Source organism: Protopterus annectens, chromosome 13.part0 (genome assembly GCF_019279795.1).
Source record: "Protopterus annectens isolate FY-2018-M chromosome 13.part0, PAN1.0, whole genome shotgun sequence".
NCBI lineage: Eukaryota > Metazoa > Chordata > Ceratodontiformes > Protopteridae > Protopterus > Protopterus annectens.
The window spans coordinates 328,300,808-328,327,449 of NC_056747.1; the positions used below are offsets into that span (position 1 = coordinate 328,300,808).

Below are 26,642 nucleotides of genomic sequence, written 5' to 3' on the forward strand. Positions count from 1 at the left end.
TTATTTTTAGGGTCTTCTGACATCTGGGGCAAGAAAAGACTGAGGATATGACGTCGGTCATGCGCATTTGTACCCTGACGTCCTGATGTCAGTCAAATGCGCCTTGACCGACGTCAGCCTTATACTTTGATATTCGGGCCGACCGAGGACAGCGGACTACCCAAGTGTAAGGACTGCAGCAGTGTGGATCTTCGAACATCTACATTTATGGTAGGTACAAAACTGTACTTTATAATTACTTACAATTGCAAGCAGTGGTTTTGTGTTTTGTTTCAGTGGAATAACATTGCTTAGGCCGCTGTAGGTTCCATGTAGTAGGACTGCATTTAAGTCCCATACTAGCAGTGTTTTTGAAAATCTGCTTAATGTTATGGCTGACATCTGTCCTTATTTAGGTATTTACATCATGGACAACAGCAAGTATACTGCTCTTTAAATCTTCATCCCCATACCTGACTTCAGTAGTCTGTATCACAAGCTGGTTTTATCTTTTCGTAATATGTTAGAGGAAAATTAAGGTAGTGGGAGTGTAGACCTTTTTAGATATGGGGAGTTGTCTGGTTAATGTGATAGTATATTTCCCAAGGACACTGTCACGAGGTGGTTTGTTTTGTAAAAGCGTTGTAAGAGGACTTTCTGCTTTTTGACTTTGCTTTTTTTAACTTACAGAATGGTGTTAAACACTTTAAAACAAAGATACACTTGTGTACAGCTCTACATGCATATAATTAATTCTTTGTATTGCCCTTTTCAGGTTAGCAGAGTCTTTTTCTACCTTACCGTTGTGACTTTGCAGTATCTAGGGCCTATCATTCTCACGTTCCACTTGACTCTGCTTCTGAAAACCTTGGGTAAGTCATACTTCAGATTCATGCCTCTCACCAGTAGTATCTACAACCTGACATCAAGCTGGCAGAGAAGTAATTTTCCAGTATGCAGGACTGTGTGTGTTAGTGGACTGCATACACTGAGGGGATATAACTAACTTGCCCCAAGGTTCATTTTTGAAACATATTTTATGTATATGTACGAGCCTTGTTACAAAGGTTCAGGACACTAAACTTACTATTACATTTCATGTAAGACATTTGAAATGCACAGAATTAAAAATACACAGAAAATGTACTAAAAGAGGATTGAAGTTATTTGGTTGCAGAGCTAGACACTTGGGTTTAAACCTCGTTATTCCTCTTAGCCAGTCTGCATGGTTTATGACTCTGAACAAGTCAGAATATCTTCCTTTGAGACACCACTAAACAAAGGGGATCTGGGGGTGAAGAAATTGAGGATAAAATGCAGTATCTGTGGCTCTGATTGTACACATGAATTAAGCTGCTTTTCTCTGTATAGACAAAATTGTTGCAGATCACTGTAGGCAGGAACTGTTAATAAATCTTTCTGAGGTTGTAATACTGCATTGGTTAATGTTTTACTTATGAAAAATATCCCTTGCTCTCACCTTTCTGGAACTTTTTCATAAACATAGAAAGCGATTTGGTACAGGAAGTGACTTCAGTACTGCCATACAAAAGTTTTCATGAAAATCTCTCACAGTTTGAGATAGCACCATTTGTTTAGGATGTTGCTTCTAGTTCTGTTGTAGTAAGCTGCTGTGCCATTGCAAACATAATTCCATTCAAGCTTACACGTCACATCTCACCCCTGTAACAGCCACTGCCATCCACAGAGTTTACATCGCAAGTAGGGAACGGAGGGAGATTACCGGGCCTTTTAAAAGGTCTCCTGAATTTGACACTTAATTGCCACTGCTGGGTCCTATTACCTGACTTCCTATTACTCTATACTGAATGATGTCACTCTTCCTTCTGTCTCTTATGTGTAGAAGGTACTTCGAATTCTTCCTCAGAAGATCACCATGGCTGGTTAAGTTAGAAAGCAGACCTTTGCTTTTCTCTTGGCCTTCCCTTTTTTCACAAGCCTCAGTTGCCCCATCTCTGTAGTTTGACTGCCTTCAGGCATGTCAGTCTTTGCCATCTGTATGTTTTTGATAATTACTGAAGCCCGACTTCTCCATGCCATCTGTTCCTTGAGTGAACTCTTTGTGTTACTGAAGTGCCAGGCTTTGGGTTCAGTGTGCTGACAGTACATTGACCTGTGTGAGCAGGGCCTTTTCACTGTGTTAGATTGCTTTTTAGTATCACTTATGACTGTCTACAGTGGATCATTGTAGACATAAGTGTTGGGCGGATAACAAAATCTTTAATCCTCCAAGTCGGGTATACTTGTAACTGCTTAATTCAGTAATATATCCTCTGGATAACCATAAATAACTTGCCATGTTAGGTGGTGATCTAAACTAAACTGACAAGTACTGAATTCTTTTGGAATCTGTTGGGTGACTCACAAAGCCATGCATCCCAGTTTCATGTCCCTTAATCACCCCTTGTTGAATAATTACTCTCTCTGCCTGCATCACTGTCTTAGATTCTTCTAGAACTGATCAATTTTCTTTAAAAAAAATCAAGACTGTATAAGAATGTTTTAAATTAGTACGTATGCCAGGGTAAGCAAATCATTAACAATTCCACATCAATTCTTATAAAAAGCATAGGTTTCTGCATCTAATTTAGGCCTTGAGAAAGCTAGTATGTGAAACAAATTGGCTTGTATGAAAGTATTCTTTCTAAAATAAATCAGGTGATTGTTTATTATTGCAAGATGGAAAATCTGTTTAGTATGTGTCTTCTGCATGCACTGCTCATTTTATTGATTTAGTAATTGTGTGCCAATTCCTGACCAAAGCCAGAGTTGTGGAAAAGAGTTTTAGAACTCATGAGATAGGTGCAAGCAGGTGAATCTCCCAGTCCTGGGGGACAAGAAGAAACATCGTAAGCAGAAAACTCCATCCAAAGTCAATTGAAGGTGGTAGTCTCCTTAACAGATTTTCTTTTAGTAAATCCTAGGGACAGAGTCCTTCTGTCATAGACATGGTCCTGGCATAACTCTGACCAGATTTGGATCCCAAATAGTAATGGGCCTGGCATCTAAGTCTACTATCAATGGTATGGACAACACTCGCTCTGTTTCACTTTTTAAAGAGGGTGACATGCTTTTGAACCTTGTATGCTCAGATGTTACTTTGACACACACACCCCCCCCCACAGTTGGAATATCTACATCAGAAACTCTTCTTGCATTTTTAACTCCTATGTTGGAGAGGCACAAACTTCCCACTGACACAAACTGTGTCATTGTATGATTATGACAAGAGGTAGGAAGGTATGCTAAGCCCCACCTTCTCTACTCTGTTCTTTTTTTGCTGCTCACACTTTTTAGATCTTAATGTTTAATTGCATGATTAGCATGGTCACTCAGTGGCAAGATATCGGTCTCACAGTGCAAAAGTTCACTATTGACTTCAGAACACTATGCTATTAAATCTGAAAGTACTACATTTCCACAATTGTGTTTTTGGCATATACTTTGGCTCCTTTGTACCTCCCAAAAACATGCTGACTGATTTGGCTACCCTAAATTGTCAACACATATGCACTGCATTTACCCTTACCTGTGTAGCCAAGGTCATGACTGAAAAAGGACAGTTGACCAGCCCAGTTACCTGATTAACAAGTGATAAATCCAAATATTCATGATTTGAGGTTTCCTATATTCTGTGTCTAACAAAAATAAATCCAATACATCCTACAGTTGCCAGATCACCAGCAATGACCTCATACAGCGTTTTTACTGTCTGGGAGAAAAGTGCAGGATGAAGGGGTATTACAAGTGGTTTTATATTCTGTAACAAATGGATCCTGACAACTGTAGACCTGCTAATTTAACCTGCATTTTGGTTAAATATTGGAAAGGTTATTACTCAAGTTCACTGCAGGAGACCTTAATGGCTGGATTCATAAGATATCTATCTAGGGTTACCACCTGTCCCACTTTGCGAGGGACAGTCCCTCTTTGGGCATTTGTGTTTTGCAAACATATTGTAAGAATGGCAACTGACCCTAAAATTAGGGCAAAATTATTTCCTATAATTTATGTAATAGTTGCATAAAACAGTTACTCTGTATCTGAAACACCTAAATGCTATAAGAAACAGAATAAGCAACTAAAATGCTACAAGAATAAGCTTTTATTTAGGCAAAAAAAGTGAAGTTCTGCCCCTTGTAATGGCCGTGGGTAGATTTTGGCCTGCAAAATCTGATGTTTATAGGTTCATAGGTTCATACTAGGCTATCTGCCCTAGGGCATTTATAAGCCTAGCCAGAATGCGTTTGGCTTTCACCACCCATTTTAAATTTATTTTGCTATGCCCTTTTTCGAGGTTAGTATACTGTGCCTCTGTCTAACAGTGACACAGAAGTGATACCCGGGGTAAACCTACGATCTCCCATCCACTCATCAAGATTCCTCTTGAAGAGAGTCAATGAGGGACTCTGCCTAACCTAGACTGGGATTTTATTCCAGAGTGAAGGGAGCCTCTGGGTTATGAATCTGTCCCTCCAGCATGTCCTATTTATTTCAGTGCTGAGGTTCAAGTCTCGAGCGTGAGCTCGATGGGATTTGGATTTTCTGAGGTGCAGCATGTCCATTAATTCTGGGTTGGACATGGCTTTATACGTCAGGCACAGATCGCCTCTGAACAGGCGGTATGCCACTGAGTAGAGCTGGAGTTTCTTTAACCGGGCAGCATATGGCATCTGTTTGAGCCCATTGATCCTCTTGGTGAGGTACTTTTGGGGTCTTTCCAGTTGCTGCAGGTGTCTGGTAAGGTACATCCCAAAAGGGGCGTTGTACTCAATTATGGGCCTGATGAGGGATGAGTAAAGAGGCACGATGACCTGCCCTGATCTAGATGTGAATCCCTTCATGATTAGGTGGGCTATATAAAATGTTTTTCTAACCACTTTGGCCACGTGGTTGTCAAATGAGAGATTGCTATCAACTTGGGTCCCCAGGTCCCTAATTACTTCTTCTGTACTTAATGGATTACCACCTATGTGGTAATTTGTGGGCACTTTGTTTTTGCCAAAGGGGTGACTATGCACTTTTTGGCAATTAGCCTGAGGCCATGGCTCTGGCACCAGTTGTCTGTTTCTATGAGGCCCTTTTGGAGGATGCTTGTGTCGGCTGGAGAGTCGATTATGGTGCCCAGTTTGCAGTCATCTGCGAACTTGGTCAGCCACAGTCCTTCCGTGTTGGCCTGTACCTCCGAGAAATATATACCGAACAAGAGAGGTCCCAGGACTGAGCCTTGTGGGACACCACTTGTAACTGGTTTGGAGTCTGACATGGCTCCAGCAATTCTAACCATGTGGGTTCTGTCCTTGAGCCAGTTTGCAATCCATCTAGTTACATAGGGGTATACCACAATTGTCCCACTTTGGCCATCTGAAAAGGTGGCAACCCTATGTCTATCAGCATGGTTTTACTGTATATAGGTTATGTTTTACTAATCTGGTAAGCTTTTATGGCTAGATTGATTTTAATCCTTGAATGGGACCCAAGGTAGATAAAGTCTTAAATGCCATCTGCTCCTCTTGGGTCTCAAGGCAGGCACCATTTTTACTGCCACATTCTTGCACCAACAAGTCAGCATGGCTTAGTGAACAATACAGTGGCAGTGGACACAAGGTCATCTTGCCTTCATTAATCTACTGCTGCTGGGGTCAGGACCCTGTATCCAGACCCTGGAATGCTGGACTTTTCCTACAAATCTCAGCCAGGAGTCCATAATTAACCCCACAAAAAAAAAACATGCCTACTAAACTGTCAATACATCAAATAAAGAAAGAAAGAACCAAACAAATTAAAAATAAAGCCATTTTTGCAGGAAGTAAGTCACTCAGCACCTCCACACCCCTGTGTCTCTGTGTATATTAACCACAATATCATTCCACTTGGGATAAAGGGAAAACGGTCTTGCCCCACAGTTTAGCGATCTGAAAGCTAACAATAAAATTCTGACAAGAATATAGGGCCAGATGATGGAAGATTCAGAACAAGAGTTGATGAAACATTCCTCAACTAATACCAGTGCTTACTATGAGATTTCCCTTTCTGCCACTGAGCCTAGACTGTACTGTATATTCTAACAGATTATGTTTCAGTGTTAGATTGGGCACCCAGATGATGTCCTCTGTAATGCAGGACAGATTGGGGCACTGAAAGAACAGTGTGGACAAAGGACATTCTACTAGGGAACTAGCTACTTGTAATGTTTGTTTCAAGATTATTTAAAAAAAATGTCCATGGTGGACATATGTGCCATGGCCACTTGGTTGCCAGTGTTTGGCTCTACCAAGCACAACTGCTTGGACTAGACTTTCAGGAGTGAGGTCTCTACTGGCATGTTCACATTTCAAGACTGTATTTTCAGAACCCCTTCCTTCGTTGCTAATACATCACTTGTCTGCTTGGAAGGTATTCTTGTGCCATTTTGTGATTCTTTCCAACTGTGGTCCACTGCAGAGATGCCCTAACAGTAAGATGCAACAGAAGCACTCGCTGCATCATTTTATTTTTAGAGGGCCCCTCTGTAGCTGGTACATATTACCTGTACATCCATCCCCTTACATTTGGATGGCTTCTCCACCTGCCCTGCTGACAGTTTTGTAGTAAGACTAATGAGTGCCTAATTTTTTGTCCTTGTTTTTTTTTTGCCTTTGCAGGTGTGCTCAACTGGTTTCTTGGGGTTGAACTGGAGAGTGGTTGTATGCATTTTTCTCCACTATTCTAGATCTGTCATGGTATATGATGCCATTGTATACTCTTCTCTGCATGGTAGTTAAGAGTACACAAGATTTTTTATTAAGAGATCATCCTCAGAAGAGAAAATCTCAGCTCCTGTCCACTGCAAAGGTTTTCTCAAAGGCCAAATAATATAACAGTTACTTTGAAACCTGTTCTATTCACCTAGAGTCAGAACCTCTTTGGATGCTGTTACTGGATCTAGTTATGGTGTTTACCCATAACATTCATGAGCTCACTACAGAAAATATCTAGGTGCATTTCATGGCAGTTTTGTAGATTTTTTGCATCAATACTTGAACTCCTTCAAATCTTTTGTGATCAGACATATTGTACAGATCTAGCTGACATGAACTGGTTCATTCTTCTGCACTGCTAGGACTGTAGCTTCAGCTTGGTCAATACTCCACCAGTGCTGACTTTCCTAGACTTCAGATCCTCACCTTTGCCCTTTGTCCTCTGCTCCATAACTTCCTGTCCTCCTCTTATTTGCCATTCTTCACATTAGCATTGATCACAAATGGCCCCAAGCTCTTTACTTTGAACTGCATATTTTTTTTGCAGTCCCCTTTCAGTTTGTGAAACTGCACTTTAACTTTTCGCGTCTAGACAGGAGTTTTCTTTCATCACAGGAGAACAGTTTCCAAGTTTTGACTTTGTGCTACTTCTCTTCTCCTAACTGTTTAAGCACCATTTTGTGTGTCTGTATGTGTGTGTGAAATTGATTTCATCATATGTGGAGTTAAACTTGGCATTTGTTCCTTGCTTGGACTACTGCTCTGTCTTGTGATGAGTTTGTGATTGTGATGTTTTTACTGTGGAAAAAGTCAGCTTTAAGAAGTGCAGTTCATGTGGCTGTAAGATGCGTCCTCAGGATCACCATGTAAAGTGTGCCGTGGAGCTTTCAAGCACAGATTTGTGTTAAGGTTGTGTAAAAGAGCCTTAATTTTTTTGCAAAAACAAGTTGATATTAAAGGTAAAACGTTTCATTTCCTGTGATGACCGTGATGTTTCTTCCACCTCCAGGACTTCCCATGATGAGAGGCAGAAATCTCATAAAAATGATAACACAGGCATAAAACTGCCAAAAAAAGGATCCCAAGAGAGTCATAAAATGTTCATCTTCCCCCCACCACTGTAGATCCATCATTGAAAATAGACTGGGTCTTCTGTAGAATTTGGTATATATCAAATTTTAGGGAAAGTTGTTGATGAGCACTCTTGTCAGAGACAAGGATGGAGTCTTCTTGACATGACAGTGCATCTTTCCTGCTGGCAGTGTCTCTCCAGGCTTCTCATTCTAGATTCTTCTCTTTCAGGTCCGTCTCTTCCAAGCCCATACCAGACATCAACCATGACAAGCTCTCCAGTTCTATGCATCAAGCTAAAAAATGTCTAGGCCTTTTTCCTACCCTCTCACATGTTGAGCTTGACCAGAAAACTTCCCTTTCAAAATTGTATCCTTCTCCATTAGTTTAGAGATGATTAACTTACCCAGCTTCCTACTAGCTTTGATACCAACCCAGCTGGTTTATTTAGGGTTGACAATGCTGAAGTCCCTTTGAATGCAGTGGATCTGTGTGTCCAGGTCAGCACAGACCCTTTCAGTGGTAAGATCTGAATTCTCAGCCTTTGAACCTTTTTTTCCAGCTATGTAAGCATTAAAGTCTTTAGCATCAGTGCCACACTTTTGTCTGCATGGGGATTTTGGTAATGATGGATAGCACTGTTGCTGTGCTTAATTATGGTGCTTCAGTTACAGAAGCATGCCCTAGTGATAGTTTCACAGGTGTTCTCACCCAGGGTCCTCATTAATCACCAGGACACAATCAGAAAGTCATCACCAGGACACAATAGGAAAGTCTCATGTGGAACCGTTATCTGGTGTCCAAGCCATAGGAGGCCAGCCAAGAGAAGATGCAAAAAGAAGCATATGGATTCCCATGAGTGTCCAGACATGGACTTAGATTTTCAGACTAAGGCTGATTCCATTTCCCCCCTCCCCAATATCGGATTGAGGGATATCTTTTTAATAATGCAGAAAAAGCAAATTGGGCCACGCAGACCCTATAAACCTTGGAAAACGTCAGTCTATTCTTTATTCATGGGTGTTCCTCACATAGATGACGTGAAAGTGCTTGTGGCCGCTAAGGTGTCAAGCTGTAGATGTGGCTCCCATGTTATTGAAGCTTGACAGAATTTTAGGATTGGGTAGGGCTGGACAAAAAAACCCAAAGTGGACCCTGTTCTTATGGCAGCAGCCCTTAGGATGGCTGCTATGCCACAGAGACCTGCAGTCCAGCCCCCCCACCCCCCACCCCACCCTCAAGGCACAGCAGTCTGGGGAGTTGGATTGCTTTTATAAAAGGGTATGCACATCCCTGACATTTTCCTTAAGTGGAGTGAATTACCAGGCACATATGCTGCATTTCCAGTGTAACATTTTAGATGAAATGTTGGACAAGGTGGTTTTGCTCCACTTCAGAGCATGGCTTTTGGTTTACCTCCCTTGATCCTGGACCTCCTTGAAGGAGTTAGAGGTAACTAAATCCCCCAGAAAGCATTGCATTTGTCAGTGACATATTCTGCTAAAAGAAAGCTCTTCTGTATTTAGGTGAAGAGAAATCTTGTACCTCCGTAGTCACTTGACACTAGTATTTTTTTTCCTTAGATGCCTGTACAGATTGAATTTTAGCTTTCCTGCGGTCAGGTATCATTGCTGCAGTTTTTCTAACTTTAACTTTGTGGAGGGCCTAGCATTAACTAGTTAAGCAACTAATTAACATTTTTTCATCTCAGTCCTCTTACAAACAACCCTTCTCCTAGAGAATAGAATTTCATGTTAGGCTTTGGCCACACACTGAGCCTTGCAAGTTCAAATGCTTTTATTGGTGATTAGCACCTCTACTCATAGGATCTCAGAACTTCAGGCCTGTTGGTGACCATACCTCTGCTTATATGATGTCAGAACTTCTGGACCTCATTTGCAGAAAACCATTTTTTGTTTTTTAAAGAGATCAAATCTTCAAGACCAAACCCACATTTCATCCTGAAAAAGTCTGAATTTCCTTAAACCTGTCTGATCATTTCCCTGTTTTCTTTCTTGGACCAGAAACCAGTGGAGAGAGAGGTCCTTACCCAGTGAGCATACATTGGCAGCTTTGAGTAGTTTCTAAAACAAGTGGGAATTTTGAAAGAAGAATAGCCGTTCATTTATTTTGTCTATAGAGGGAAGGCCTTTTATTTGCTAAGCAAACCCTTTCCAAATTTATTGTTAACTGCAGTCCCTTTTTCTATTAGTCAACAAGTTGCCATTTGGAAATTTTGCTCTGAAAGCCCACGGGTATAGTTTACTTATTTATTTAGTTACTATTTGATAACTGGGTAGGCAGGCTGGACCAAAGACTCTTTTTCAGACACAACCTGAAAACAGTGATTACAACAAAAGATTAGGCTGCATTCATAATCACAGATGAACTTGACAAGCAGCACAAAATTACAGGTAATACAATGTACAGAGCACACACGTACAAAGTGATGGTGCAGTATAGAGATAAATTATCTGTGCATTTTTTACACAAAGATTAATTAATTTCATTGTCTTGACTGTCAGAAGAGTAGAACTTGTGTGATAAGTGTCTTAAACTTCTTTTTGAAAACCTAGGTAGAAGGGCTTCTGTGTATTAGATATAGTGACAGGTGATTCTTACCAAGTTTTTAACCGCATTTGCAGGACTTGGAATTTTTTTGTTAAAGCACTTTCTAATGTTTGGGGAGGTTGAACATGCTTCCTTAAGCCTTTAAAAGAAGACAGGGGAGAGTGGCACAGAGTTAGAGGAACTGCAAATGAGACTAGAGGTACATTTTTTTTGTTTTATTGTTAATATTATTGGTTTTATTTTCCTATCCAATGGAAGAGTTTTTTACATTTTATATGCCTGACATAATTGATTTTTCTTAAATGTAAAATATGTAAAAGGTATTCAGAGGTGGATGTTATAAATGAAAAGGAGGATCAGTCTTGTATTAAGTGTAGTTATCTAGTAAAGTAATTGGAGGTTATTTATTAGATTGCAGATTAACTTTGCTGGCAAAGAAACACAAATTGAGTCATTAGAAGCCAGTGTTATGAGAGAAGGTGGGATTGTATTAAATGTCTAGGGTACTTGTATAAAGGTTGATAAAAAGTGGTCTAGGAAAAATTAGACTTAATTGGGATAGTGATGAGAGTGATAAGTTGGGAAATGATTATAAAAATGTTGGTCCCAAGCTTGAGCAGGAACTATTGGTTACAAAAAGGAAAAGGACAGCAGTGGGGAGGCAACCTTGGTGTAGGCCATGGCTTAGTAGAGCTAGATGTTATTTTTTAAGGAGGACATGAAAAAACTGATGCAAGAGTTGCATCAAGTACAGAAAGTACTGGCCAGGATTTGTTACTGGGAGAAGGAGATGGGGAGTGTGTAGAAACTGAGCACAGAAATTTGTTAACATCAGGAAGTAACGAAAAAGTACACAGCAGGAAACAATCACAACAGATCCTTCTAGTAGGAGATTCATTGCTGAAGGATGTTAAAATATCTTCCAGAATAGATTGAACCTGGTGGTTTATGTTCTTCATGGGCCACAAAACTGACTGTAAGGGAGGGCTTCCCTAAATTAACAGACAAGAAAACACAATGTGCATAAATAATGATACAGGAAGGATACTTTCAGATACTGAAAAGTAAAATTGATTACTGACCATTGCAAAACATTTTGTGTGCTTTCATTTTCTGTGTAAGTAAATATGGACCAACATTAACATAATTAAAGTAAGGAGGCGTATGTTTAAAACAAATAACTCCTCTACATTTTATGGGAGTATGGAGAAGGATAGTAAATGATCCAGCTCTTGTTATCTTGAACGCAAGACGTTTTAAATTAAAAAAAAAATCAAATAAAAACTTTGATTCTCAAAAAAATTGTATGCATTGCATTGATTTCTAAATCTTGGTTTAATGATATAAATAAGCCAGTGGAAATTATTGGATAGTCTGCATTTCATGATGTTAGAAGTAAAAGAAGAGAAGATGGTGTTTCTCCTTGTCAGAAATTCAGTGCTGCCTGTGGATATAACAGCTCAAAATATGAGATGATTTCATTGACATCTCATGGCAAAATTCTACACATTCAAATATATATATATATATATATATATATTTTTTTTTTTTTATAACAAATAAGTACCCAAATATTCACTTAGATGAAACAAAGGAATGGTTGGAAGACTTGGGTATGTCAGTTAAGTCAAGCATTCTATTTCAGCTGAGAATTTAAACTTGCCAGATGTACATTTGTCAACATTAACAGGTTCAAATAGCTTAGATAAATTTGTAGTAAAACTCATTAAATTAGATCTTCCACAGTAAGTAAATAAATGTACAACTAATAAAAAAATATATTGCATGTAATATGTTTAGCAGAAGTAGTAATATCAGATGTAAAAATTACAGGATTCCTAGGGAATTATGATTATATGGCAGTAAAATGCAAGGTAAATGGTTGTGAGTATAGGAAATGGATACAAAACTTAAGGAATTTTTATGAGGTAGAGTACTTAAAGTATTAAAAATGGTAGAAATAATTGGAAATGGTATGAAGAATTTGGTTTGGAGATACAAGAAATGTGGAATGAGCTTTATAAAAAGATGAACCAAGTAATAAAAAAGCAGTCCCTATTAAGAAAAAAGTACAAGGGAAATAAAGAATCTGTGACATCCATGGCTGACTGTTGAAATAAGTAGTATTGCATAAAGAAGGAAGAGTTGGAAAAAGATGAAGGAATCACTTATGGAGAAGAATATTGATACCAGTAAAGTATATAGCAGGAACTTTGTGTGACACAGTGGCACAGCAGGTAGTGGTTTCACCTCACAGCAAGGGCGCTGTATGTATGCATGTCCTCCATATGTTCACATGTGTTTTCTTTGTGGGCTGCAGTTTCCACCTATATTCCAAAGACATGCAGTAGGTGGAATGGACACTCTAAACTGGACGTAATTACTAGTGTGTATGTGTGTTAAAGAACAACAGTGCCAGGGCTAGTCACCCAGCAGTGTGAATATTGGCTCTAGATGACTCATTTTTGAAGTGACACTCCAACCTCATGAGGAAAAATGGGTTATGGATGGATGGATTGTAGGAATGTTAAGTAAATTTATAAGACCATCTAAAAAGAGATGTGAAATGAGTCTTGTAAGAGAGTAAGTGAACTGTTTAAGGATTAGGCTCATGAAGTTAAGATTTGTAAAGAAAATAATGTTATTTTGAACTCCAATGAGGTTGTAGGAAAGTTAGGACTATATATCCTAGATATCAAAGGATACCACTTTGGGAGAAGTAGTGTCTAGTGCAGTAGACCTGGTTTCTATACAATGTTCTGAAATAACACTGAAGATGTAAGTTTCACAACCAGATACTTGAATGGAATATTTTATTTAAAGTCAAATACAGTTCGTTAAACTGTTATATATTTTTGTTTTGAGAAACCTTAAAAGGAGGAATTGTTCTTCAGCAACAGAAATCTGCAAATGTAATTTCGGTTCATAAAGGAGGAGGTAGACAGTAAATAATTTCAGGCCCATTAGTCTTACTAGCTTGATGGACAAATGTTTTGAAAGCGTTCTAATGGCATTGATGATTGAGGATGAAAAAGTACATTTAGATTTATACCAACATGGCTTTTCAAAGGGTTGATCTACTATAACTGGATTCTTTTTTATTCAGAGGTAGTTCAGGCTGTTGAAATTTAGATGTAATTTATCTGGACTTGAAAAATCCTTAGATGCATTATGTTGTAGTTGTATTATTACATCAATAAATGATTGTGGTTTTGGAAGCTATGCAGTTCACTGAATAAATAACTGGTTGATGGGAAAGACTGGTAAAATGTGTTTAAGGGGTGTACTCGCAAGATTATTATATAAGATCAGTATATAAGAAGAGGTGTTCCTCAGGGCTCTGTACTAGCGACCTTTCTTCTTTTATGTATTTATGACTAGGTTTACTATGATGGATGGCTGTTGGCTTAGCAAGGTTCGAAAAATTAAAGAAATAGCAAGACCAAATTCACGATAAATCACATCGAGACAAAGGTACACACTCTGTAAAGGTTTATTAAGTGCCTTTCGTCCTACTCACTGGTAGGACTTCAGATAAAACCAAAACACAGAACCCTCCAGGTTAAATACACTAATAAAAATCATGTTATTTGTAAATGACAAGTGCATAAGAATAAATCAATGAAGCACTAAGCTTGTATAAAAACAACACAACCCTATTGTTTCTTGTTTTTATACAAGCTTAGTGCTTCATTGATTTATTCTTATGCACTTAATTGATTAATTGTCATTTACAAATCACATGATTTGTATTAGTGCGTTTAACCTGGAGGGTTCTTTGTTTTGGTTTTATCTGAAGAAGTCCTACCAGTGAGTAGGACGAAAGGCACTTAATAAACCTTTATAGTGTGTGTACCTTTGTCTCGATGTGGTTTATCGTGAATTTAGCTTAGCAAGGTTGCTGATGATTCAAAAGTTGCAGCCTGTAAAAGATAAACAGGTTTTGCTAAGTTACCTGGGTAGTTTGAATGAACTCACTCTCATATCAATGAGCTTTAATAACCTGAAGTGTAAGATGTTGCATTTTGGCAGGGGCAACCTGGGGTACCCTTACTCTTTTTAGATTCCAGTATTATTGGGGAAAGTAGTTAAAATGATCTAAAAGTTGGATTTGATCTGTTAAGTTTTGCAGGTGCACTAACTATATCTTGAAGAGATGCTATAACTTAACCATATTTAGAAGATTTTCATAAATTTATAGAATATTGGGGCCTGTTTACACATCTATAATAGAATATTGTGTAGGTTTTTACTGGTATTCATTAAGTTAGAAAAAAGTTCAGATTTTTTTTTACTAAAAAGGTCATGGGTAAGAAAATTTAGAATGAGTAAAGGTTGGAGAAACTGAGATTATGCTCTGTATATTACTGAATTTATAAGAGGAATTTAATTTGGATATGTAAAAGCATGGGGAGTGAATATTTAGGAAGTACTTTAAAAATACCACTTTTGGAACATGCACTCAGGAAACTAAACCATACGTCATACAGCTAAAAGACCTCACCCAGGATTTGGACATAAATTGCTAATTAACCCCAATTGCTGTTGTTTATATGAAAAAGGCAATCCAGTAATTAAATTTGTAAATCACTGCATCTACATTAGCATGGTTTATTGGTGAACTTTATCCAAAATTTACCTCAGTATACCTGACGCTCGGCAGATGCAGTTTTATCGGATAAAGCAAATGATTAGAGATCTTGGGGCCAAAACAATCTCAACCTATTCTCAAACTTTAAATGGGTAAGAAGCCTGACTTGCTGGCTTGGAGCCAGGCATGGAATGCGAGTGCCCAGTGGGCCACTTTTGGTAAGCAGAACTGGTGCTGTGGGATAAATCGAATGCCGGGTTAAGGCGCCCAAAGTCGACTCTCTTCAGCCCCCAGAAAAGGTGTTGGTTGATATAGACAGCTGGACAGTGGCCATGGAAGTCAGAATCTGCTAAAGAGTGTATAACAACTCACCTGCTAAATCAACTAGCCCTAAAAATGGATAGCACTGGAATGTTGGGCCCATACCCAGCAGGTGCTGGGAGCCGAGAGGGCTACGCTGCAACGCGTAGGAGAGTCGCTGCAATGGTACTGAAGCCCAGGGTGAGGACCCAGTTGGAGCAGCCGCAGGTGCAGATCTTGGTGGTAGTAGCAAATATTCAAATGAGAGCTTTGAAGGCTGAAGTGGAGAAGGGTTCTATGTGAACAGCAGTTGAAGATGGGTTAGTCGGTCCTGAGAGGCCAGCGCCATTCCGAATGGACAGGAGTTGGCCTCAGTCTCCCTCGGCTGATTGAAAGGGAGTCTGGTTCAGATCCCTGAATCAAGAGCGACGGAGATGGGTGCCTCGCAGCGTCCAGTGCGGTGACCCAAATGATCCTGGAGAAGCTGGTGGGGGCCTGTGGGAGAGTTCTCTTTTCTTTGTAAAGGACAGGGCACCCTGGAATGGGTTTGCCCCGAGAGAGGGGCCCACATCCTGGAAAGCGCCATGGTTCCAGTGGCATCAGGTGAGCTCACACCCTATCCCCTGGATTTTCAAGGGCCAGTGAAAGTCTTACTCTAGGCCATACCAATATCTACAAGCAGGTCTCCAAGGTGAACAGTCTCTGGCATGTTAGAACAATGTAGGAAGTTTGCAAGCCAGATCTGGGTCTTTGGGATAATAGTCTACATTACAGTGACCATGAAACAGTGGCAGACCACTTTGCAATTAAGCCATGATAAAGGACAAATTTATTATCCCAGGGATAAAAAAATTCAAAGGGGGTTATTCCAGGGTGACTTTGTCACCACTGCTGTTCTGCCTTGCCCTTTACCCATTAAGCTGTTTACTTAACAACTTAGGCCATGGCTGTAATCTGGCTCATAGAAAACAACAAAGTGTAAAGACTTCTCATCTTCAGTTTGTCGATGATTTAAAACTGTATAGCTCATCAGATGAGGAACTGAAAACACAACTGCACGTTGTCAAAACTTTCAGTTGATATAAGAATGTCATTTGGTTTTGATAAATGTGTAAAAGCAACCTTTAAAGCAGGAAAACTACAACACCAGGAAAACATCATTTTGAGACAAGAATGTGATATAAAAGATCTTGAGCAAGAAGGAGTGTATAAATATTTGGGAACTGATGAAGGATCAATAAAACACTCACAAGTGCAAATAAAACTTAGTAAGTAATACTTCAGAAAACTTAAATTGATCCTGAAAACAGCACTGACAACTAGGAATAAAATCCAAGCTATAAACTGGTTTGCTCTTCCTGTCCTTACTAACAGTTTTGGGAGTGATTGACTTGCCCCAAAATGGGTTGCATAGATCATATAGGAAAACAAGAAGGATGCTTCATTCTCACCAAATGATTTATAAAAATCAGTGCATACCAAGATTGTATATTCCCCATTCAGAAACAGGGTTGGGCTTCCTTGAAATGTATTATATGTATAGATCTACAATCGTGGGACTCCACACATCTGCTGACCTCACAACACCCAGACATAGTGAAAATTTTGAAACATGAGAATAAATCTAAGATGACTTCTCTGCTTAATCTTGCAGAAGCATATCGGCATCAAGGAGGCATGGAAATCAAACCAGAAATAGATAAAAATCAGGCAGCGACTGAATGTGCCAAAAAAAAAGAAAGGAAAGAATATAAAGTGAAGGATCAGATGAGAAGGCAAGAAATGTGGAAAATGCATAAATATAGTTGCAAGTATAGAAAACTTCTAGAAGAACCTCATGTTGCTCAGGAATGGTTAAAGAGAGGTGAATTCAAACCAAGAGATGAATGGTTAAAGTGAGGTGAATTCAGCTCAAGAGATGAAAGGTTAATATTGGCGGCCCAAGATAGTGGGCTGCGTACACGTTGGTTTACAAAGTCCATTGAACATGTGGGAGAAACAGACAAATGTAGGTTTTGTAAAACTGAATTGGAAACAGTTGCACACCTCATTGCTGGTTGCGACATACTAATGTCAGAAGGACTGTATACTGAAAGGCATAATAATGTGGCAAGACTGTTGCACTGGGGATTGTGCAAACATTGTGGTATTGGAGTGGGTGAAAAACACTGAAAACGTGAGCCACAAAGCATCATAGAAAATGAAGTCTACATCACATGGGATCATGCATTACCAACAGTTCAAAAGATAGATGCTAGAAAACCAGATATAGTGGTCCAAGAAAAGAAGGCAAAAGTAGCATTGATCACTGAAATCGCCACTCCCAGTGACTACAGTGTCCTGCATCCAGAGAGACACAAAGTCATAAAATATCAGGATTTGCAGGCAGAAATGAGAGTAATCTGAAAGAAAGCTACCCAGAGAGTTCTGATAGTAGTAAGAGCAACAGGTCTTACAAAGAAGAGTCTACAATCGTATTTAGATATGTTACCAATATATGTAACTCCATACGAACTGCAGAAGTCATTACTGGGCACATTGCAGGTGCTGTGAAAAGCACTACTGGCTGACATAAAAGAGTGAAACAATACTAATTTCATGAACTTTTATTACACTTTGACTTAGGGATGGGATCCATTCCCATCATGGTATTAGATGTGTACAAATCTGAAAAGTAACTGACATGGGTTTGAAAGTTTTTTTTTTTTTTTACCTCATGATGTGCACAAACTTAAACAGCAACTTTCAGTTATTTGAAAAGTGTTTTGTTTTCCTGCTGCTGATTTGGGATGTGACCTTTCATTTGGTGCTTAAAGAGAGAAAAGATGGTTAAACTCTAGCCTCCCAATTTGATTGACAGCCCACTTCCATACTGATTACATCATCTACCCCCCACCCATGGCACTACACCCCCTCTCTCAGGAGATTGGTTAACAGCCCTTCCACCTGATCCCTCCCAGTTTCCAGCCCTTTATCTAGCCAGCCACAGCACTATCTAGCCCTCTTTTCCACTAACTTTATCACCTGGAACGAGGAAGAATCTGAACAGACGAGCCCTCAGTAACAACTAGACTCAGGAAGAAGCTTGACAGTTAAGACCGCAGACTGGAGTACCATAAAACCATGTTCTAGGTTTAAGAGCATTCTACCTCTCCCTGCAGTTACCCCACAGCAATACTATAGCCACTGGGCCTGCATTAAAAAATGAATCTATAATCTGCAGTACAATAAAAATTGGGTACTTAAGTATTATCACAGCCAGATTTTCGCAGTTGCGAAATTCGCGTAGCTCAAGAGAAATGAGTGCATGAAACACTTGAAAGTACTATTCAAAGTCCTTACTGCTACAGAAAAAGTTTAGATTAACTTCAGGAACAATGTAAGAAATCCTCTTCCTGTTTTGCATGCGTTGCAGACGCACGCTTGAATCATCATGGCTGCTATCGTAATGATGAATGGAATATTTTGACTGAAGAAGGAATCCTTCAGAGAAAGAAGACACAGAAAAAGTGTTTTTGGTAAACTTTTTATTTGTAACAAATCTTTTAATCAGTCTCGAAAAGACTATTGTATAATTTATGCTTTTAAATTTTAAGGGGGAATAATGCTGACAGCCGATTCCGTGGTGATTTTTCAATTTAGAAGTTGGCAGTAGTGATGTTTTTGATTTGTGAAGGTGGCATGTTCCGACAAATACACATACTACTACAGCGATCATTGATTTTATTACTGCTGTAATGATGTTGATTGCTTATTGGGTGGTTTTGTCTTGCTATGTGGTGGGAAATTGTCAGCAATTGCAATCAGTATTGTTTCAAAACAGTCTTTTTATGGGCAAGTTGCTACCTGGCTTTCACGCCAGATGTTTTCAACTAAATATGAGTCAAATGGAGACAAGCCAGCCCTCTGTCTTTTATTCTTCCACTCTGTGAACCCCACATCCAGTCAACATGCTGAATATGAACTCTAGTATCCACAAAGGTATACTTGTGGTTAACCTTGTCATGTTTGAAGCCAGCATCTTCCAGTTGCTTTTTCTGATAAGCTTGCCAGGAGTCTGAATAGATAGTGCTGCCCTCTTTAATGTACTCCGTTATTTTATTAAATAATGTTGAGGCACTTCTATCTGGGACAGTTACCAGAAAGGTTTATTTTGTCTCCCTACAGATCCCTCCAAAAATTCATTGTTGAGGGAGTATACGTCCAGCATTATTTTTCCTACAGGTAAAGAGACTTTTGTCTATTTCTACTACATGTCCTGGCCCTCCGATTTGTTTTTTCTCTTGCTTCTCCCTTTCCAGTACACATACATCTCTTGAGCAATTATTGCAGTCCATGACAATCTTGTCTTACATGTCAAGTTCTTCCAAACAGGATTTAATAGATGTCAACTGCTTACACCAGCAGTAAATGTAATGTGGTAGTAAAACTTATTCTACTAACATCAAACCAGTTTCCTGTATGAACACCAACATGTTAACAGTTATCCGTATTACACTTCCAAAAGATTTGCTTGCCAAAGTATAATTTCATTGAATGCCCTGAATTGCGTTCCTGACTTTCAGGATTAAGTCTGTAATTTTGAAAGAATTTAATAGAGTCCTTCTCTGTAGTAGGCAAATCCCACAAACACATTTTAAAATGAGCAAAATAGTGTGTTGTATGCCTGAGAATAAAAGAATGAGACACCTGTGGTACCCAAAGAAAAGTATAACACTAATTTGGCAACATTTGTGCCCATGAGAAAGGAACGTGCAGCAGGCGGACTTGAAATAAGAAAAATGCTTGCAGTGAAGTGCAGAAAGAAATACGAACACTACGTTTTTTAAATGTTATTGATATAACTCCGGGAAAAGATACTCTTGGGTACAAAGAAACACATTATGCAACATTTTTACAGCGTTAACTACCATATTTCATGATTGTGCAGCAACTACTATTGCTGTTAAAAATCTGGTTGCGATAATACTTAAGTACCAAAAATTGTTGCAGGGCACCATTCCACACTGCTATATTCTTTAAATCTTAGGCAGAATTTGCCTGTTCTCATAGAAGATATGAGATTCTTCTGTTTATTAGGTTTTTGCATACTCTGCAATTCACTGCTTGATGAATTTTTATTCCATGGGCACAGAAGCCCTACACAGAGAGTTTTGAGTTCTCCAACTTTACTTTCTATTTTTTTCCTCCTCCTTGTGCACATTCATGAGCTCTGTAAAAAAAATGATCACTGTGACTTATTTTCCACTGTATGCTACTTCTATGGATGGATGTATTGTTCAAAACTGGGAGTCACCTTGTAGCTTTAAGTGACTACCTCCCCTGCATATAAAAATGTCTGCCTTCATCAAGAGGAGGAGGAGGAGGAAGAAGAAGAATGGGGACTGGTCACATTAATCATGTATATGAGCCTCTTATAAGCAGGCACTGTAAACTTTTTTGTTTATACAAGTGAATATTAACCATTCATATTATATGTCAGGAGATAGCCCTGTAAAAGTGAGCACAGCCTCTCATATTACTTGTGATAAAACTGGAAAAAGTTCTGTAATGCTGCTGATGCAAACGCAACCTCACATTTTACATATGTTACAAAACAGACTTAATAGTCTGGCCTCTTAAAAGCAGGCATTTTCAATGTTCAAAGTGTAAACCACTCCATTAGATGGATCTGATGAAGCTCAGGCTAAAGTGTTTTGCTTGAATATAGTTCCATAGTTGTACTTCATAATGTGTCTTGGTTATTAGAAGTTAATAAAAATAAAACCTTTTAACTAAAAATGAGGTTCCACAAGCTGCTGAGCTGGTAAACCTTCATGGATCTTTTGGGAATATTCAAATAAGGGACTAAGCTTTGGGATTCACTCCTTGTTTTTCCATTTCCCAGATTTTCCTCTAAGCAGCTCCCATGGACCCACCCACAGTTTTCTGCAACTACATTCAACAGGTCAATTATTTAAAGGCAATGTATTAGAACAACAGCACTCCACCATCTGCCTATTTAACTGAGTAAACTACTGGAAACTTCAACAAGGTGTCTTTCTCTCTCCCACAGGGAGGGTATCCGAGAGAGAGAGACCCTCCTAGGCCAGCTAAAGTGATTTTATCTGAAGTTATCCTTTATACCCTGTTTCTTGTTAGTCCTGCTACCCTCTGGGTCACAGGTGGAATACAAGACTTATCTCGACCCCTCTGGATTACCTCTGTCATCTTGGGTAAATGGGACGGTCAGGAGAATGATAAAAAGATGAGAGTGCATAGTAAAGAGGGTGTTAGAGGGTCAAGGATGAAAAAAAAAGGAAGAGAAATGTCCATGACTTGAGATTGCTGGAGCAAGAAAGAAGCAAGGAAATTGTAATGTTCGAAAAAGTAGGTGTAATTCTGACATTTTTTATTGCGTTATTTATGGAGTTCAGGGATGATGTTTGAGAGGTGGTACTCGTATACAGAGGATGGGGTGTGATTGGCTGGTGGTTGTTACACTAAAGAGACAAAAGAATTAGAGCAGTTAATGAGTGAATAAGGCAGAGACTGTTGGACTCCAGTTCTAAGGTCCCTGATTCAAAGTATGAAAAGGATTCATCTTATTATGGTGCAGGAACATATTCAGAACCCAGGTTGTAATGTGCACAGTTGTGGAGGCCTTGGATGTTGAATGGAAGTCATGGTAGGTTTTGAGCTGGGAAGTAAAATGATGGAAAGATTTAGTTATGAATAAATGCTGCTTAACTTAGACTTGTCTACATTAGAAGATACAAATGATGATGAAACATTATATGGACTTCAACAGTATCTGGGTCAAATTGGGGAATGGCAGTTTCAAGTGGAAAGATACACGAGGAGCAGGTAGGAGGGAATACAACTAACAGGAGGAGGATGCTTAGAGAGGATATGATGATTTGTTTTCCTAGAGGGGGGGTGTGAGACTCGTAAGATGGAATAGGGTACAAAGAACCATTCATTTATTTATTTATTTATTTTACATTTGTTTACTGGGAAAGTCTGACTGAACAAGCTGTCATTTTTCAGTGGAGGCCCAGAGAGATAAGCTCCACATAAAAAAAAAAATTTAAGTTTAAAATGGAGTGGAAATTATGATAGGAATGAGTGATAGGAACCTACATATGAACCTACATACAAACCTGTCTGTAGTAACACAGTGACTGAGTAGGCATTTTAATTTTTCTTCAGCTTGCCTGCATACTTGTGTATGTCTCTGAGCCAGATCCTGCACTAGGAAAAAGGTTGTAGTGCAAATTTAGAGTTCTAGGTTGATATCAATGTGTCACAGTAGAATGGGCATTTTTATCCAGACTTCACATGCATGTATGTGTTTGTGTATTTTTGTCTTTTTAAATGCACAAATTCCATTTTGTTTTTATCTACTTGAAATATTAAAACAGGCAAATAGCGCAAGATTGTTATTCCTGAGTGTATTCTGTTTACTTCTACACTTGTATGTCCTTATTTGTTTTATTTATCCTTTGTTAACCACGTTAATCCCACTAGACTAGTAGCCTCTCTTTAGGGGAGACCCAAGGTGGTATTTGTACTAACTGGGGAAAATTGACCAGGACATGTGTGAACTTACCCTACCCTTTTCAATAGGCGCTATGGGATTTTTTTACATCTACCTGAGCTACCACCAACTCAGGGAGATAGAACTGTGGTTTAACGTGTCATCTGATGGATTTACAGAACCCAGGTTGACACACTCAGCAGTTCAGCACCCCACTAATGCCGCAGTGCAGTGTCAGTAATCAATCTGCTTGGTGTGGGAGTAGAACCCACAACCTTATGCACCAAAAGTGGTGTGTACCTGTTGTGCCAATGACAATATATATGTCTTCTTTGTGCTCAAGCTCTGTAGAGGTAGGACAGTATAAATAAAGATTTCTGCAGGTTTAAACTGTATTTTGAGTTACTTAACATCTCATGTCGTCACAGAAGGACTCGCCAGTTTTAGTGTTCATCCTGCTATTCTCTGTTAATGCCAAGAAGTCTTATCTGTTGTCAGCAAGGAAGTGTTAAACCAATCTAACTGCTATGCATCTTGTCACAGGTGATTATTCTTGGGGATTTTACCCAGAATCTCCTGGTTTCTCCCCAGCAACAGACACAGCACCCAGTTCCTCCACTGCCAGCTCAGATGATGAAGAGGACATCCAAGTAACCATCACCAAGATAACAGCTGTTCTAAATGCAATTCGCAATGTTTTTACTCCTCTCTTCTACCGTGGACTGTTTGCATTTTTAACTTGGTGGGTGGCAGCTTGTCAGATTGTGACCAGTCTCTGTGGTCTGTACTTCCACCAGTACTTGGTATCTTCATAAACACATCGCATCATGATCTGTTTTGCTGCTTTGGACTCAGGATAAAGCACTGGTATGCCCAGCAGGGCTCCTTGAACTTTTGGCTGGGTTTAGTGTTCATAAAATTACAGGAGCTCCGTTTTAATACTGTGAACTGATCACATTTTAAACTTGGTGGACTCGCATGGGTTACATAAGATGCAGTTTATAATAATTTTGACACTGTTTGATAGTGGGTTTATTAGCTGCCACACAGCAAACTAATGAACTGCCATTGCACTCTGGGTAAAATAATGGGCAGCATTATATCAGATTTTGTAAATTTTTTGAGCCGTTCAGATAAGTGACCCTTCTGAATGCACATAAATGTACTTTATTATTATTACCAGTGCTATTATTATTTTCTGAATTTCTTAACATAGTGTTCAAATAGTCAAGGTGACAGAAGGAAGCAAGTTGGAATAACATGCCCTAATGGTGAGGGTAGCTGTCTCTGGGATATCTGATGTTTCAAAGGAGGATTATGCAAATATGAGTGTTTTCAGTTTTACATACCGTGTGTTGGAGGGGGGGGGGGTAAATGGAAAAGATATTAATACCATTTGGATGGCTACATCTGTTTGTCATACATAGCCTTGTTTATTGTGTATAAACAGGAACAGATCACGAGTGACTACTGCAAATAGATGCAAAACAGATTGTATAAAATTAACATTTACACAGGTAAGTTAAAATGATGAAAACAATTAGCATTTATGCAGATAAGTTAGTGTAATGATACCTTTTGGCATAAAACATCACATCTTTCTGCAGTGCTGGTGAAATCAATTCTTTGGAGGATTAGCTAGAATGGGCTGGATTGAATACAACCAGTATCTGCTCTCATTTCCAGGGAGAGAGTTTAGCATTACTTTCTGGATGTTCAGCTCTGGAAGAAGAGTAGAAAGGTAATGACGACCTAGCTGTATCCATGCTTCAGGCAAACTGTTTATGCTAAGTAATGCATATAAAATGTTAACATTGCACTACGTGTTTCGGAGGGCAGACAACTTGTACTACTGGGGTTGTCTACATAAAGGGGGTTGTCTACATAAAGGCTTCTGCAAAGCACCATATACTAACAAGGTGTCCTATTAGGGGGACATAATTATCCCCTAACAACTATAGAAATTTCCATTGAGCCCTAACCTGTTCACCTGGCAAGCACACTTGCTAAACGTTTCTCATCCTAAGTTCTGGCCATGAGAAGGTAGCTGGCAAAAGGGACTAGATTCCTGGTTTGAGATCTGAGAGGTGTATCTGTTTGGCATGGGTAAAAAAAGCACATTGTTAAAATTAGTAGGAATGCAACAAATGACCCACTGTTTTTTAATAGTTATTAACCATTTAATCAGACTTATACAAAACCTTGTCATCCATAACCCATAAGAGCAACACCGAAAGCTGTTTGTATAGATAGTATGATGTAGATATTAATTTAAGCAATTGTATTTAGGGGAATCTATATATAGCCTTTGAGGAAGCATGTGTATTCCACACAGACTGTAAACAGTGGTCAGGATCAAACCCTAGACTCTGGAGCTTTGAAACAGCAGTATTGGTAACCATTGTGCCACTAAACTCTTAAGAGGCCCAGAGATCTGGGGTACAGGATTTAGCTGAAGTTGTTTTGCTACCAGCAAAAAGAAACCAAAGATACCTAGGAAGAAAAGAGAACTTGGTTTGACAAAATTATTATGGTGGAGCTGAAAGTAAATAAAGTTGTCTGTGAAACTTGTAGATGGTACAGGGAACTACACGGAATAGCTACTGATTGTGTTAATCATATGTGCTTGAGCTTCCTTCCACAGTATTGTTTTATGTGTATGGTTACAGCCATTCTTCCAACTAGTAGGACCATTTCCAAGCAAGGGCTTGAAAAAGATGATGGTGTTCCCCTCACAAGCTTGTCAGTAGTGGAATGGGGCAGTCCATTAAGTTCCATCAGAATGTGTTTCATGAGCCATTTTGTTTACTTCCACCTGGGTGAATGCAGATGATTGTGCAGGTAAACAGTGCCTCAAAGTCAGAGCAAGAAAGCTCTTTAGTATTTTGGGAAGTTGGTCCTGCTGCAGGAAAACTGGAAATGAGAGCTGGAATTAAAAGCAAAATCTGATGCAGCTGCAATGGCTTAATCACAGCACATTCTATCTTTCACCTTGTAAGGAAACTGGAGTCCATGTGTATTGTGGGCGACAAGCTACCTGAAGGAAAACAATAGCACAGGAGAAGAGGTGCTCAGATTCTATCCCACAACAGAGGAAAAAAGTATAAACTGTACCCTGCCTCATACCTTGCACAGCCGTCAGATGTATTTCATTCAGCATTATTGTATTGCTTACACCATTACCTGAATCAGTGAAAATAAACAGAAGAGAGTGTCCCACCAGCCTGCAGATTGTGCTCTTTATTGCAAACTCCTAGAGCAGGGGTGATTAAAGCAGCATGTGCTACTGTGTGCCAAGTAGAACTTGTTTCTAAACATTACTTCTCTGAGAATAGTCTCAAACTAGAATCCTAGTTACGGAGGCGTAGTCTGCCAGCATGGATTAGAAACCATTAATTATGCAAAGCTCAAATGAAGTACAGTATTTTGTGCAGCATACTTTTTTTTTTGTGCTGAATGAAAGCCATTTTAATACACACTGGCACCATGTATGGTACAAGAATGTCTTGCAGTGTCAGAGTGTTGCACAGGAGAATTAAGGACGGTCTGTAAAAATTAGGACATGTTGCCATTTTAGTGTTTTAGGTCGTGCTATATAAAGCTAAGTTAATCATTTATTTGACTGTGTTTTGGAAAATGGCTTGTCCGTCTACATTTTCAGAGGAGGCCTAAAGAGAAAGTTCCATAAAAATAGTACAGTTATATAGTATAAATTAAGAATTTACGTAGCTTGAGCAGCAGACTGTTGCCTCATACAGCTTAAAAGTTACATACATGAATGCAGGATCAGTAGTATTGTAAGTAATGCTGTGTAATCTACTAATATTGACTGGCCTTCACATTGATAGTA

General features: G+C 39.1%; 1 protein-coding gene across 1 annotated transcript in view; it reads left to right on the top strand.

Moving 5' to 3' along the window:
• Positions 1-26,014, top strand: part of TMEM161A (transmembrane protein 161A) — a 111,051-nt gene extending 85,037 nt beyond the window's left edge. The window contains exons 9-10 of the mRNA XM_044054823.1: positions 755-851; positions 23,336-26,014. Of these exons, the coding sequence (XP_043910758.1) occupies positions 755-851; positions 23,336-23,607 (369 nt within the window). The 3' untranslated portion in view covers positions 23,608-26,014. The remainder of the gene's footprint in view (positions 1-754; positions 852-23,335) is intronic.
• The last annotated feature ends 628 nt before the right edge of the window (positions 26,015-26,642 follow it).